The sequence below is a fragment of the Pogoniulus pusillus genome, chromosome 5 (assembly GCF_015220805.1).
Source record: "Pogoniulus pusillus isolate bPogPus1 chromosome 5, bPogPus1.pri, whole genome shotgun sequence".
NCBI classification, from domain to species: Eukaryota; Metazoa; Chordata; class Aves; order Piciformes; family Lybiidae; genus Pogoniulus; species Pogoniulus pusillus.
The window spans coordinates 34,066,632-34,081,486 of NC_087268.1; the positions used below are offsets into that span (position 1 = coordinate 34,066,632).

The following is a 14,855-nucleotide window of genomic DNA, read 5'->3' on the forward strand; positions in this document are numbered from 1 at the left end:
ACCCCCACCTGGCTGCAGCCTCCCTTCAGGTAGTTGTAGACAGCAGTGAGGTCCCCCCTGAGCCTCCTCTTCTCCAGGCTAAACAACCTCAGCTCCCTCAGCCTCTCCTCATAGGATTTGTGTTCCAGGCCTTTCACCAGCTTTGTTGCCCTTCTCTGGACACGTTCCAGCACCTCAACATCCCTCTTCAATTGAGTAGCCCCAACTGGACACAGTACGCAAGGTATGCCCTGATCAGTGCTGATTACAGGGGCAGAGTAACCTCCCTTGTCCTGCTGGTCACACTGTTCCTGGTACAGGCAAGGATGCCATTCACTTTCCTGGCCACCTAGGCACACTGCTGGCTCATGTTCAGCCTATTATCTACCAGTACTCCCAGGTCTCTCTCTGCCTGGCTGCTCTCCAGCCACTCTGTCCCCGGACTGTAGATGCTCTGGGGGGAATTAAGTGCAGCTCAACCAAACCTGATACAGAAATGGGGGCATAAAGGAGCAACAGAAATTCCTCAAGAACCTCCGTATGCACTTGAGGATGCAAAAGGCACCTCCAGACTGCTGTCAGACCATATTACTTTTACTGGTACTGAATTAACAAGGCAGTAGAATCAGTGCTCCTGAGAAATGTCCTCCTCTCCTGTCTGGTCATTTATTTTCCTCTGAAGCTATGCAAAAGATGCTAGATCTGTGCTAGCAAGTTGATGGATTTGGTTGAACTCTATTTATCCAAGCTTCTGTGCCTGTACCTCAGATCCTATATTCCCTTTACCTTACTACTTGAGACACACCTGCTTAAGGTGAAAGTTTCATGCAAATGTCTTGGTGTGCTATTTTGCACAGCAATGAATATGTATTATCCAATTTGCATAAACTCTCAACAGTAAATTCCTTCAGTATTTCACTTTTCTCCCCTGTCAAAACCAACATTTTTCTCCACTCCTCTCTTTCCAATTCAACACTGGCTATTTCTTACCATCCATAAGTACCTGGTTTATCATTAACCTTTTGTTCATTCCCTCATCTTCTCTTATTCTTCAAGTTCTTTTTATCTGCACTTTGTACCTAAGACTCCCAGTTCCTTTCATTTATGTCCCCACCTTGTTTCCTTCTAACCTTTTATTCCTGCTCTTATCCCTTTTTTTTGTAGGGGAAGACAATGCTATTTTTCTTTTCCTCCTTGACATCATTTTCACATTTCACTTCGCCTAAGGCCTACTCGCTGTCTTGCAGTTTTCTTCCACCTGCTGCAACTTCTTAGGATCCCACTTCAGTTTCCCTGGATATGATCCCCAGTACATTCTCATCCACAGTGAGACAAAACCATATAATAGGAAACTAGTGGATCAACAACCTTAGATCAAAATCAGTATTACTTTGGGCCATCTGTGTCATAATAACGTGTGAAACACTGTGACATCCTCAAGTAGTGTTTTAACATCTAAGGTGTTTATCCACTAAACACAACATAACCCCTAGGCAGAGCATATGAAGTACCACTGGTTATACCACTACAATCTGCACTCCTCAGCACTAAGACGCCCTACATCCACAATCATATTAACTTGTTTTCAAATGCTCATAAGGGCTAAACTTCACTGGGTTGGAAAAATGCATGTTTAACCCATTGTGCATCTTCTGTTAGGCAGTTTGCTGGTATTGCTTCCCAAGAGTGCTTATGATTTTTTTTTCCTAAATTAGGCAGAAAAATTAATTTAAAAAATATTTAATCACTTGTAGGAGCAGAGGGTATAAAAATCTATTGCTTGACCTCCAATTTTCATATGATCTGAAGATTGTATTAGGCAGAAAAAAATCTGTAGGCTGAAAACATTCCTTTTGTTGCTTGGTTGGAAAACTACCAAAACTTAACCAAATTTCAAACCTTTGTGAAAATCAATCACAAAATGCTTACAAGATAGTTTTTTTGATCACAATGGATAAATCAAAGAAGCCATCTTGGTTAGTATGGTCCACTGTAGGCATATATGTTAGTTTAACCAGTATCAGTGGCTCTGTTTATAAACATCTACTTGGGTATTTAAAAGATTTGAAATATAAATAAATACATAACTAAATAAATTAATATCAGACAAGTAGTTTGAATTTTTGTTATTACCATTATAGATATTATTATCATTACTTAGCTTCTGTGACAGAAGTGCTCTACCTTCATGCTAGTCACATATTCAGCAGATGGAATAAGTAAGATCAGGTATGTCCTGAAGAAATAAAGCTTCTTAGAATAACACTGGAGACTATTTAAGTAATGGAATGGGTTGTTAATAGGCACTTTATTAAGCATCAAAGGCATTAAGAAGAAAAGTGTAGGTCAGGGACCTTAACCTACTGGGGAGTGAAACAAAAATATACAAATCTCAAGAAAGTGACTCTTAAGGAGTTAATTATTAAACTTTTAGTGTTACTGTGAATTCAGTTTTGAAGATCATCTATTTGTTCTCCATTACATAATAGAATGCCTAGGAAGACTGAGAAGACTGTCCCTCCTAAAAAAAAAGAGCAAAATTTCTCAGAGGCTAAGAGCATTTTCTCTGCTGCTGTAAATCTTATCCACACTACTGCTCTACAGACAGGAAACGATATCTGAAACTCATTAAAGATCTCCCTTCTTATTACAATATAGATGAGAAAGGTCTATTTTTTCCATTTGGGTTCAGAAAATTAGGGACCAAAACCACCTGTGGTCAGCAAAGTGGAACATAGAAGAAACAAATAGGTTGTGGGAATGAAACGAGCAGCAGGGTCGAAAGAGTGTAAAGGGAAAAAATAGAACAGAGCACGGATGAAAATACTGAACTTTGCAACTAACAGCATGAAATAAATGAAGTGAAAGGGAAGAGTCACAGAATGGCAGGGGATTGGAAAGAACCTCTAGAGATCATCTAGTCCAACCTCCCTGCTAAAGCAGATATGCCTAGATTGTGTTGCACAGACATGTTCAGACAGGTTTTGAAAGTCCCCAGAGAAGGAGACGCCACAAACTTTCTGATTAGCCTGTTCCAGTTCCCCATCATCCTCAAAGTAAATTAAGTTCAAGAAACCTCTTGTGTTCTGTTTCACACCTGCTGCCCACTATCCTATAGCAGGGCACCACAGGAAAGAACACAGCCCCACTCTCATGACCTCCATCCTTTAAGTATTTATATGCATCAACAAGATCTCCTCTCAGTCTTTTCCAGGCTGAAGAGACCCAGGTCTCTCAGCCTTTCCTCATAAGAGATGAAGAGATGCTTCAGTTCCCTAATCATCCTCATGGCCCTCCACTGGACTCTCTCCAGCAGTTTTCTGTCCTTCTTGAAGTGGGAAGCCCAGAATTGGACACAGTATTCCTGGTGTGGCCTCACCAGGGCAGAGAAGAGCCTCCCTTGACCTGCTGGCCACACTCTTCATAATGCATCCCAGAATACTGTTGGCCCTTTTGACCATGAGGGCATTTTGCTGCCTCATGGTGTATTTGTTGTCCACCAGTACTCCCAGATGCTTCTCTGCAGAGCTGCTTTCCAGCAGGTTGACCACTAACATATAATGCTGTATGGGGTTGTTCCTCCAGAGGTGCAGGACACTACATTTGCCAGTGTTGAACTTCATGAGGTTCACCTCTGCCCATCCCTCCAGCCTGTCCAGGGCTTGTTTAATTGCAGCACAGACTTCTGATGTGTTGGCAGCTCCTCTCAGTTTTGTATCACCATCAAACTTGCTGAGTGTACACTCATTCCATCATCTAAGTAGTTGAGGAAGAAAGAAATGGCCAGGAGCTAGGATGTAGGTAGAGACAGACTAAGCAGGAAATGAAAGAAGTTACATGCTAAGGGAGAAACATTGCGATTGAACAAGGGCGACTGGGATTGTGAGCAAATGGGGGAAAGGGGTAGCAGAAGGGCAGGAAAACTGGCATGAACCCAAAGTAGAGAAAAGAGAATGCTTGGATGAGAACCAGGGAGAGGAGAGGGGGCACAAGCTGGGGAAATTAGGACTAGTATAAGATGCATAAGGAAAGGACCTGAAGCCAGGCAAATAAATGGGACAATAAGGTAACAATAAAAACAAGAATGGAAGACATTGGAGACAATGGGACAAATAAGGAAGAATAAACCATAAAGATTCTGTCTGTTCATACACAGACCTTGAAATGGAACAGAGGTTTCCCAAGTGCCACCACTACCTTTCTGCAGTCAGCACATTTAATCTCTATGGCCTTTTAACTCTATGTAATAGTTCAAGTAAAGAAGCACAGCCTAATGCTATTTTCATTTGTCTGAGTATGTGTTAAATAACCTAACTTTTCCATTTTTCAGTCCACCAGGAAATTAGACAAAGAAAAAAATGCAAAATAAATCAGGAATAAAAATACTATGTGATCTGATGACTAAAGATGCTTATGATCTATGTTCCTACAAGTTATATATTAATACTACAGTGAGGGTCATAAATCTAGCACTTCTCAAAGCTTGTCTCTGAACACTCTTAATTAAACTTCTTTTTCATATATTATATATATTCTGCAGAAGGATAATTATATTTTACAACCTCAAGTGGTGCCAAGGGAGGTCCAGATTGCATATTAGGAAAACTTTTCACATAAAAGATTATCAGGCATTTGAATAGGCTGCTCAGGGAGGTGGTGGAGTCACGATTCCTGGAAGTATTTAAAAGATATGCAGATGTGGTACTTTGGGGCATAGTTTAGTGGTAGTATAGCAGCAGTGGTGAAACAGTGAGCTCTAGGTGAGTGGTTGGACTTGCTGATCTCAAAGGACTCTTCCAACCTTAACAGTTCTATGATTCTATGTCACCATAACTGATATTTCAAAGATAATTAAATTCATATCGATCACTGAGATCCTGCACTAGCCAAGTAACCATAGAGTGTACTCAGTGAACATCTTGGCTTTAAAAAGATGCATGTAAACTCTGACAATTTTTTAGCAATTTTGTACTTTATATGAAGCTCAAACTTCTAAACATAATTTCTTATCATTTGGCTTTGCATGAGTCTAGCTTCTCTTGCCTTAGCATTCTCTAGCCACAATTAGCATTTGAACAGTTTACAGAAACCTTTTGAATATACTGAAAGTGAAAGAAAGATATCACAGGCAGAAATCCCAAAGTGGTCTCTCTGCTTGAGGAAAATCAGTGTAATTTGATCAGAAGGGAAATGCTGCTCTTCTACCTGAGTGAAATCACATATGCCAAAGATGAACAAAAAGAGTAAAGGAGGGTGAGAAATGTCTGGATAAAACATTTTCTAGAGGATTTCCTAACCATAAATGAAAGTTTCCAGCTGCTGGACAGGAAAAAACACATATTCTCTGAGTGACTAGACAATATTCTTTTTTGAAATGGTAAGCAAGCACCCTATTTTGGCTTTTCTCACTAAAATAGTTGTGGAATGTATTTGCAATAGTTCAGAAACTGCATCCAAGGATCTGCTATAGCAATGGTCAAACTTGAATGAGATTAAATATCCTTTTGAATAACGAGTTCAAATAATGACCAATTTTTAATGAATTTAATGAAGTATAATTTAATTCAATGAAGGATAATTTAATGATTGATCTGGATTTTTTTTTCCTTCTACTTCAAGGTCAGTATGCACTTAAAATAAAATGAAACTGCAATTTATAGTTGAGTCAAATGACTATAGTGTTTTGGTAACAATGAGATTACATAGCAAGAAACTGTGCAAGAAGCACAAGAGTTCCTTCTACCATCTGAAAGAACCGCTGTGTTTGGATGAACTAAGACGAAGCAGTGTGATTCAGTCCAAGCAAACTAGAACACTGAAGGTATGTTAAGGGAGAATATACTTACAGAATGCAATGCCACACATACATTTTGAAAACTGCACAGGGTGTGTATAACATGCCAAGAAATGGGAGATAGGCATCTGAGCTCTCCAAACAATTGTTCATTTGGCATACTTCCTATTTATGAATGGGAAGAAATTCTTGGTAATACAAGAGTTGCCCTCGAACAGTCAGCAGCTCAGTGATTCCCTTATCCTTTTTTGACATCATAGAACTGTTAAATCTCAAAGCCAGAGGCTAAATCTCTATCACTAAGTAAGAAAAGTACAATGGAATAAGCTTAAGTATCCCTTACAATCCACACTGCTCAGCTGTTAGCTTTTACTGACTCTTCTTTGGACTGCTCCAACCAGCTCTCTACAAACAGGACTAATCTTCTGGCAGAAACTAGCTCTAAACAAGATACACATGAGCCAGAATGTTGTCTGACTTAAACCCTAGCTTTCTTTTGTTTAGCAATTTATCAGTTTATGTATAGGCAGCATCCCCCAAGGATGAAATTTTGGGAGAGGCAGTATTTAAGCTACTAGGGAGTTAGCTCTGACCTGCATGTCCCTGATAGCTGGTTTGAAAGGTGACATTTCTGTGATAAACAACAAAGAAACAGCTTGTGCCTGGGAACTGAGCCAAAGTACCCAAGGCAAATGTCAGAGCTGCACTCTATTCCCACCACAGGGAGGGCGAGTGTGTGCTCTCCTGATCACAGCCGCCTGGAAGATGTCCAGTGGGGACAGCACTACCAATGCCAGATTACTAGCTGTTCACAAAGTGATTGATGTGCTAAATTCAAATTAAGGGGGCAGCCTGAGAAACACAAAGTCCCCCTTCCACAGCTGGTATTAGCGTCAGCACGGGCAGTGTGGTACACAAGTGAAGATACGTGCCCCACCCAGGCAGCAGTCACATATATACCAGCTCTCCTCATACTGTGTGTGAACAAGACAAAGGAGTTCAAGCTGCCATTAATAAGAGTATTAACAATGTATATGTCCAAAAGTCCCTGTTAAATTTACATAGGCAGCCCTGGCATATTCTGATTTCTTGAGGCTCGTTTTGCTACTTCCATAATCTTATTTTAAAGAGGAATCTGTGTGTCAGTGATGCAGATTTGCATATGTGTCAAAGATTATTACATACAGCAATAGTTCAATAATATCTTTTTTTGGTATAATGTTAGAATCTCAATGTGCATTAAAAATGAAATCTTGTTTTTCGCCCTAAGAGTGACAGAGGAAAACTTACATCAGTCCTAGAAACTCCAAATAATCTTACTTAAAAGTATGAACTTAAAATTCTTAGGTATTCCCTGTTTCAAAAGAATGCAAAACCTACTGATATGTTTTGCTTTTGGTAAGACTGTAAATTGTTGTAAATATTTACATCTATTCCCTCTTCAGGCTTCATTATGTGTAGCTTTACACTGACTGTAAGACATCACACATCCAGTAGGCAACTGATTCATCTTTTGGCCTATCTGCCCCACACTTTGGTCTGGATTCCTCTTGAAAAAAATTTAAATGTTCAAGCTAGACCTCTAACAAATGCTAGTTGCCCATGACCTCTGTAGTCAGGAAAAGTCAGACTTTTAAGTAATCATTCATTCCACCTATTTTAAATGCACCTCCTATATTTGTCTGAGTTGTACTCCAGCAGTGATTCTTCACATTACACAAAACAAAGCTTTGACTAAGCTGTAGCTGACTACGTTTGGTTGAGAAGTATCCTATCCTAAATAAAGCTGCTTTTACCATTATTAAGGTGCCTCTATAAGCCAGGTTTTGATTATAAGGTGTGGATGTGATGTCTTCTCATAGAATCAACCAGGTTGGAAGAGACCTCCAAGATCAGCCAGTCCAACCTAGCACACAGCCCTATCCAGTCAACTAGACCATGGCACTAAGTGCCTCATCCAGGCTTTTCTTCAACACCTCCAGGGACGGTGACTCCACCACCTCCCTGGGCAGCCCATTCCAATGCCAATCACTCTCTCTGCCAAGAACTTCCTCCTAACATCCAGCCTAGACTTCCCATGGCACAACTTGAGACTGTGTCCCCTTGTTCTGTTGCTGGTTGCCTGGGAAAAGAGACCAACCCCCACCTGGCTACAACCTCCCTTCAGGTAGTTGTAGACAGCAGTGAGGTCCCCCCTAAGCCTCCTCTTCTCCAGGCTAAACAACCCCAGCTCCCTCAGACTCTCCTCACAGGATTTGTGTTCCAGGCCTTTCACCAGCTCCGCTGCCCTTCTCTGGACATGTTCCAGCCCCTCAACATGCTTAGCTCACCCAGCATAATGTAATTTCACTTCAATAATTTCTTATATAATTTACTACAGAAGTTGAGGCAATAAGGCAATAAGCTTTCCATAATCCTCTTATGGTGTGTATTATTTTAGAACTGGAGATTTGTAACAAGAAGCTTGCACTCATTTTACTCTAAAAGTTCCCTCCTGTACACATGGAAAATATTTTATTCTCACTACCTTTTTTTTTTCCTCCAGTACCATCTCTATTGTTATGGCCTTATAAATAGGCTAAATATTGTGGGGGGTGGAGGTGTTAGTTAGTATTTTTGTTGTTGTTTGTTTTGATTTGATTTTGGGTTTGGTTTTTTTTGGGGGGGGTGTTGGTTTGGGGTGGAGAGTGGATTGTTTGTGGCTTTTTTTTTTTTTTAATTTTTATTTAACACCTTTTCAAATGTAAAACTGTACATGTGTAGAGCTCAGGTCCTTCAACTGAGCCTGGATGTCAGTCTAAAACAACGTAATAAGTATCCCCAAAAGAATATCACTATTCAAATGTTTTCATAAGATCATATGGAAATTGTATACATGTTAGCTTTATAATATAAAATAGTTCAGAACCTAAATGTGTAATTTGTATAACTTATGCAACTGTTGTATTAAGGTAAGTAGCTTCTGAAAATGAAAAATGTATTGGAATTACTACATATTTTGTAGGCATTTTATTAACAAAAAAATATCAATCCTTATAATTCATGGAATATAATTACTGATTATATGCATGAGCTTTGGCTGCAAACCAAACTGGGAAAACACAGACTTGGTGGGTGGAGCACTCACTGGATAAAGAATTGGTTGGCTGGATGGTTGCATGCAGATTGGTGATCAACGGCACAATGTCCACCTGGAGACCAGTGACAAGTGGTGTCCTTCAGGGGTCAGTGCTGGGACCAGTGCTGGTTAACATCTTTGTCAGTGATACAGAGGAATCGAGTGCACACTCAGTAAGTTTGAAGACTACACCAAGGTGTGTGGCACAGTCAACTTGCTAGAGAGCAGGGATGACATCCAGAGGGACCTGGACAGGCTGGAGAAGTGGGTCCAGGCCAACCTCAAGACATTCAATAAGGCCAAGTGTAAGGTCCTGCACCTGGGTCAGTGCCATCCCAGGCACAGATACAGGCTGGATAGAGAATGGCTGGAGAGCAGCCCTGAGGAAAAGGACCTGGGGGTCTGGGTTGATCAAAAGCTCAACATGCAGCAGCAGTGTGCACATGCAGCCCAGACAGCAACCATGTCCTGGGCTGTATCAAGAGAAGTGTGACCAGCAGGGCAAGGGAGGTGTTTCTCTCCCTTTACTCTGCTCTTGTCAGACCTCACCTGGAGTACAGTTCTGGAGCCCCCAACACAAGAGGGACATGGAACTGTTGGAGCAGGTCCAGAGGAGGGCCACAAAGACGACCAGAGAGCTGGAGCAGCTCTGCTATGAGAACAGGCTACAAGAGTTGGGGCTCTTCAGTCTGGAGAAGAGAAGGATTCAATGAGACCTTATAGTGGCCTTTCAGTATCTGAAGGGGGCCTACAGGAAGGCTGGAGAGGGAATATTCACAAGGTCTTGTAATGACAGGATGAGGGGTAATGGGTTTAAACTGGAAGAGGAGAGATTCAGACTGGATGTTAGAAGGAAGTTCTTTACAGTGAGGATGGTGAAATTTTAGGAGAAAAGTGTACACTGTTACTTCATTTGCCTTTCTCCACATGTCCTCATAGTACTTTTCCAGTATCTAGCATAGCTAGCCCTAGCCTCTCACCAAAAACTCCTGGAATGCTAACAATCACTGTCATTCTCATCTGCGACACAAAAGAAGACACAGTTCAACAAAAGAGATAATAAAAAGGATCATCTAACAAAACAGCAATCAGGGTGTTTAAAACACTCAAAAAAGAAAGACAGTTTTCCTATTAGCCGCTTTCAATAACAAGTTTCTCAAGTGCAGGTGTTTCAGAAATACCTAAGTTTGTGACAAAAAGGGTTTTTCAAGTCATGCATGGCTACTGTTGCAAACATCTATGTGTTACACCTATATGGCCAAAGAAAAATTCTTCCCTAGTCCTTTCAATCAAAGCCTTTCAAGTTCTTTCCAATAAAACTACTGTTTAGGCTTGCTTCACACTAGAAGGGACTTACAGTCATTGTATAACTACATTAACGGAGTTTAATTAAGAGGAAATTTAGGCTTGAGGTGAGGAGAAAGTTCTTCACCGAGAGAGTCATTGGACACTGGAATGGGCTGCCCGGGGAGGTGGTGGAGTCGCCGTCCCTGGAGCTGTTCAAGGCAAGATTGGACGTGGCACTTGGTGCCATGGTCTAGCCTTGAGCTCTGTGGTAGAGGGTTAGACTTCACGATCTATGAGGTCTCTTCCAATCTTGGTGATACTGTGAAACTCTAAATTTGCAAGCCATCCTGAAATGTAAGTAAGCTCTAGCTCAAGATTACATCACTGCAATCACCTTAGTTCTAAGCAGGAGTTTCCTTGCCCTACTGAAATCGAAACACAGGCAGAGCAAACCTTCCACAACTCAGTGACTGACTGGAGAACTTTGGATGAAACTGCTGTGGTAAGTGAATCCTGTACATTTATTCACAGAAATATACAGAGAAAAATGTTAACTAAAACTAAGTCTGACATTGGAATATAAGAAAATAACAGATGAAAGTTCTTATTTTGGCTCCCTTTTAATTCTATTTTTGCTGTAGACTGTAGATTGCTATTGATGGTAGATTGATTTTGAGCTATACTGGGTTGATAGCTTTACAATGTTTATTCTCAAATGATCTCAGATGTTTGAGATGCCATCTGTAGTACAGGAATGTGTAAGCTTCTCACATTAGAATTAGACTAAGTCTTCTTAACTTGAAAGTATTTGCTATTGCTACAGAAGATCACCATAAAAACCAGAGAAGCAGGTGAAAAATTCATGCTTTACCTGTCCATACTTTGCAGCTAAATGTAGGGGTGTCCAGTACTGATTATCCACTACATTGAGATCAGCCCCATGATCCAGTATCAGGGAAGCAACATTCTTGTATCCATTAGCACAGGCCACATGCAGCTGCAATATAAAAGTATCTTAGCAGTTTAAAGAACTCAAGAAAAACCTGTGACATGATATTGCACATCTTGGCTGTCCCACAGACCTAACTGGTTAAATCATGATAAAGACAAATACAACAACAGATTAGAAAAACACTGCACAATCTTTTTTAGCATTTAGAAACAAAACCTACCAAAAAAAAAAAAAAAAAAGAAAAAAGAATGCTAGTTTATTAAGAACTACCTAAACAACCAGGTCTTACTAAATACTTTTCGTGCCATTTCATACAAACACGGTTTCAAACACATTCACTAACTACATTAGCTCAAGTAGACTCATACATTTCAACACAACTTAGTCTGGATCTAGCTTCCTTATGTGATAGTTCAAATATCCCAGATGTAAGCTGACACTACCTTACTCCAAACTGAATTCATTAACACATAACCAAACCAAGCACATTGATTTTGCAGTACAAAATCAGCCACAAAAAAAAAAAAAAATCTCAGTACTGAATGACAGAGAATTTATTCTGCTTCTTTACTTTGCTTCCCTACATATTCAAATACTTTAATGGTATTTATTTCAATAACTTTACTTGATTTTCTTTATCAGCAAACTTCATTTCGGAATCTGAATGGAAAAGAGAGAGGGTGGAAAATGCAGTAACAGCATGACACAAACTCAGGTCAGCAGGAACCTCAGGAGGTTAAGCAGTGTAACTTTCTGCTAAAGCAGGGACAACTTCAAATGTAGCTGTGTTTGCTTATGGCTCATCATTCTGAGTAGCAAATACAGCATGAGTGATTAAATGGCAAAAAGGGGAGAGAAGGAGCTTTGTTAATGTCTGTTTTGAGAAACTGGACAATAACTTCCTCAATATATTACTATTCAAGATTCTGTATGCCTTTGGCATTTGTATCAGCAATCATGTCCACTATAAAAAGCATTCACAGAATGACACTGGGAAAAAATAGTATTTCTTATTTAAATAATACAAACAGCACTTGTATAAAATGAATGTAAAAGCAACATGATAACAAACAGGACCTGTGTAGAGAAAAGGAGAGAAAAGGATCCTAGAGAAAGATACAGAAGGGCAACACAAATTAGTTACACTGGTAACAATCAAGTGAAAAAGAGGAAAATGCAATAAAGTAACTTGTGTCTGGGAATCTTTTTTTTTTTTTTTTCTGATTTTGGTAGAAATTGTTTCTTCTGTATGGTGAATAACCATCCTGAGGCACATAATTCACCTGCCAAGACTGATACACATTACAATTCAGCAGCCTTTCCCTCGGCTATGACTTCAAACATTCTCTCCACTTATAGAAGCAAAGACAACAAAATTTGCACTTCAAAATACTCCTCTCTGGTCGGGAGGAGTTAATCCTCACAATGGTCAATAAGAACAGAGCTCAAGATGAGGACTGAGATTATAGGTGGTAACTTGCATCCCCAAACCAGGTAGCCCAATAACATGACTTTTTCTTTCTCCTTGGGGTAACGTTAGCTGAAGAGACTATTTTTCTGAAGAAGGAGATGGATGGCTAATGTCAAGAAAAATGTCCTGCAATAAACCTGTTACTAGTTTCAAAATCACTGTAAACATAAAAGACATCAAAGCCAGAGTCCAGAATATAATTTGTTTTGTTTGCTATTTCTGGTCCAGCTGAACCTGCAGAGTATGCATGAAGTTTCTTCCATGAACATGTTTGATGCAGACAGAAGCAACACATTACAGCTCATCAAAAAACTTCACCTAGAAAGAGGGCAGAACACCTCTGCCCTGGGGGCAGAACAGGATTGCTGTATGCTATAAATGCTCTAACTTAAAATGCATAAAAACTTCAACATTTCCCCATAATCTGATATAGTGCCAACCTTTTTTTCTCTTTTAACAGAATAAATTACATTTTCCACTCAGATATCAATTACACAATTGCTATTTAAAAGCAGTTTAAAAGCTCACATGACAGAAAATGGCAAAGGAGTAGGCAATTACAGGAGAATTTAGCAAAACAGTTTTATCATGTTATCATTCTGTGTTAGCATTCATGTGCACATATAAATGTGCTATAAATCTATGAGAATGTGTATATACACTTATGACATCGTTTTTTTCCTTGATTTATCTTAACCTACACATGGAATTAGATATATTCTGCAAAGATAAATCAAGTCTCATATGCTACTGTGCTAGTTTGATGCTAGCTTGAATGTTTTGGTGAGAAGAACTAGATCACAGGCTGTGAAAGGAAAACAAGGCTGATGTCCACTTCCCTCAGAAGTCTCGCTGAGGAGTTCGGGAAGAAGAAATGAAAACATTAGATAACACTCTCAACATTTTGTCACACACTCTGCCTTGGGCTGCTGGCTGAGCTGCATCTCCCTAACCTCATCTTTCATTTGGCCTAACCCACCTTTGCTTCTTAACCTCATGGCCGAACCTCCATTCTTCTTTAGGACTGGGGTAAGGCTGAGAGGGGCAGGGGGAAGGCGCAGGGGTGGCTGAGAGCCCCTCCTGGGGACTCAGGTTTCTGGGAGGGGAGTTGTGCTTCTGTATTCCCTTTTACCTTGTATATTTCTGTCTATAACTGTATACACTGTAAATATCTGCTTGTATATTGTGCTAGCTGTAAATAAATAGCTTGATTTATATTCCCAGAGCTGGCTGAGACTAGTCTGGGTGATTTCTAAAGTGTGGGGGGGCAGGGAACACCCAAACCATCACAGCTACTTACAACTGAGAAATTTGTCATTTTCTCAATATAGTTAGATATTGAGCAAAAAAATATTATTGCCAGTGCAATTGGTACACATACAGCTACCACTGATCGGCTGACTCCACACTCATGAATAAAGACAGCACAGTTAAAATTCTGGATTTCCCACCACTTTGTTGGACAAGTTTGACATAATAGAAATCTCAAACAAAAGTAAAATGATCCAGTCTTATCACTACTTATTGTGAGGCTACTAAAAAAAATCAAAATTCAAAATAAAAACTGTTCAAGAAAAAAAATGTCCTCTTTCTCAACATCCCACCAAGTAAACAACAAAACCCCAAGCTATCCACAAAGCTTTTCTCCTAGTATCTGCAGTACTGTTAAACACATCCCAGACATGCCTTCCAAAACTCTTCTGAACTACATAACTACAGAAAAGGTCATATAAAGTTAATAATTCAGTTTAACTAAAACAATTCAGATTAAGATAGAAACACAAGTAAAGCACAGTAGAAACACCTCTGTATTTTACTATGATATTTAACAGTTTAGCATAAATGTAACAGAAAATGAAAGTAAAATTAATGTTTTTATTAACTAAACTAAATGATGTGTTGTTTCTTCCTACTACATAAAGTGTAGTGTATAACTAGACTGTTATACAGTAGTATAACTGCATAACAGTTATACTATTATATAACTTTCTATATATAGTTTCATATATATATATATATAACTATAACAGTTATACAGTAGTATAACTACAGTGAACAGCATTAGGATGGCCACCTGAAAAACCACATCTTTCTGCATAGACAATCCCAAATATAAGGCTGTTCACTTTTTTCAGCTAAACACTCCACAAGTATTAAAATATTAAATTAAATAGTAACGTGTCAGTGTATTAATTCAGTATCATGCAATGTGATTTAGCAAAAAAAAAGTATATTAATATTAATAATTATTATA

General features: G+C 39.4%; 1 protein-coding gene across 4 annotated transcripts in view; it reads right to left on the reverse strand.

The window, feature by feature from the left end:
• MYO16 (myosin XVI) overlaps window positions 1-14,855 on the reverse strand; it is a 438,909-nt gene that overhangs the window by 221,987 nt on the left and 202,067 nt on the right. For all 4 annotated transcript variants that reach the window (XM_064143768.1, XM_064143767.1, XM_064143769.1 and 1 more), the window contains one exon: window positions 11,050-11,175. In XM_064143768.1, coding sequence (XP_063999838.1) covers window positions 11,050-11,175 — 126 coding nt within the window. The remainder of the gene's footprint in view (window positions 1-11,049; window positions 11,176-14,855) is intronic.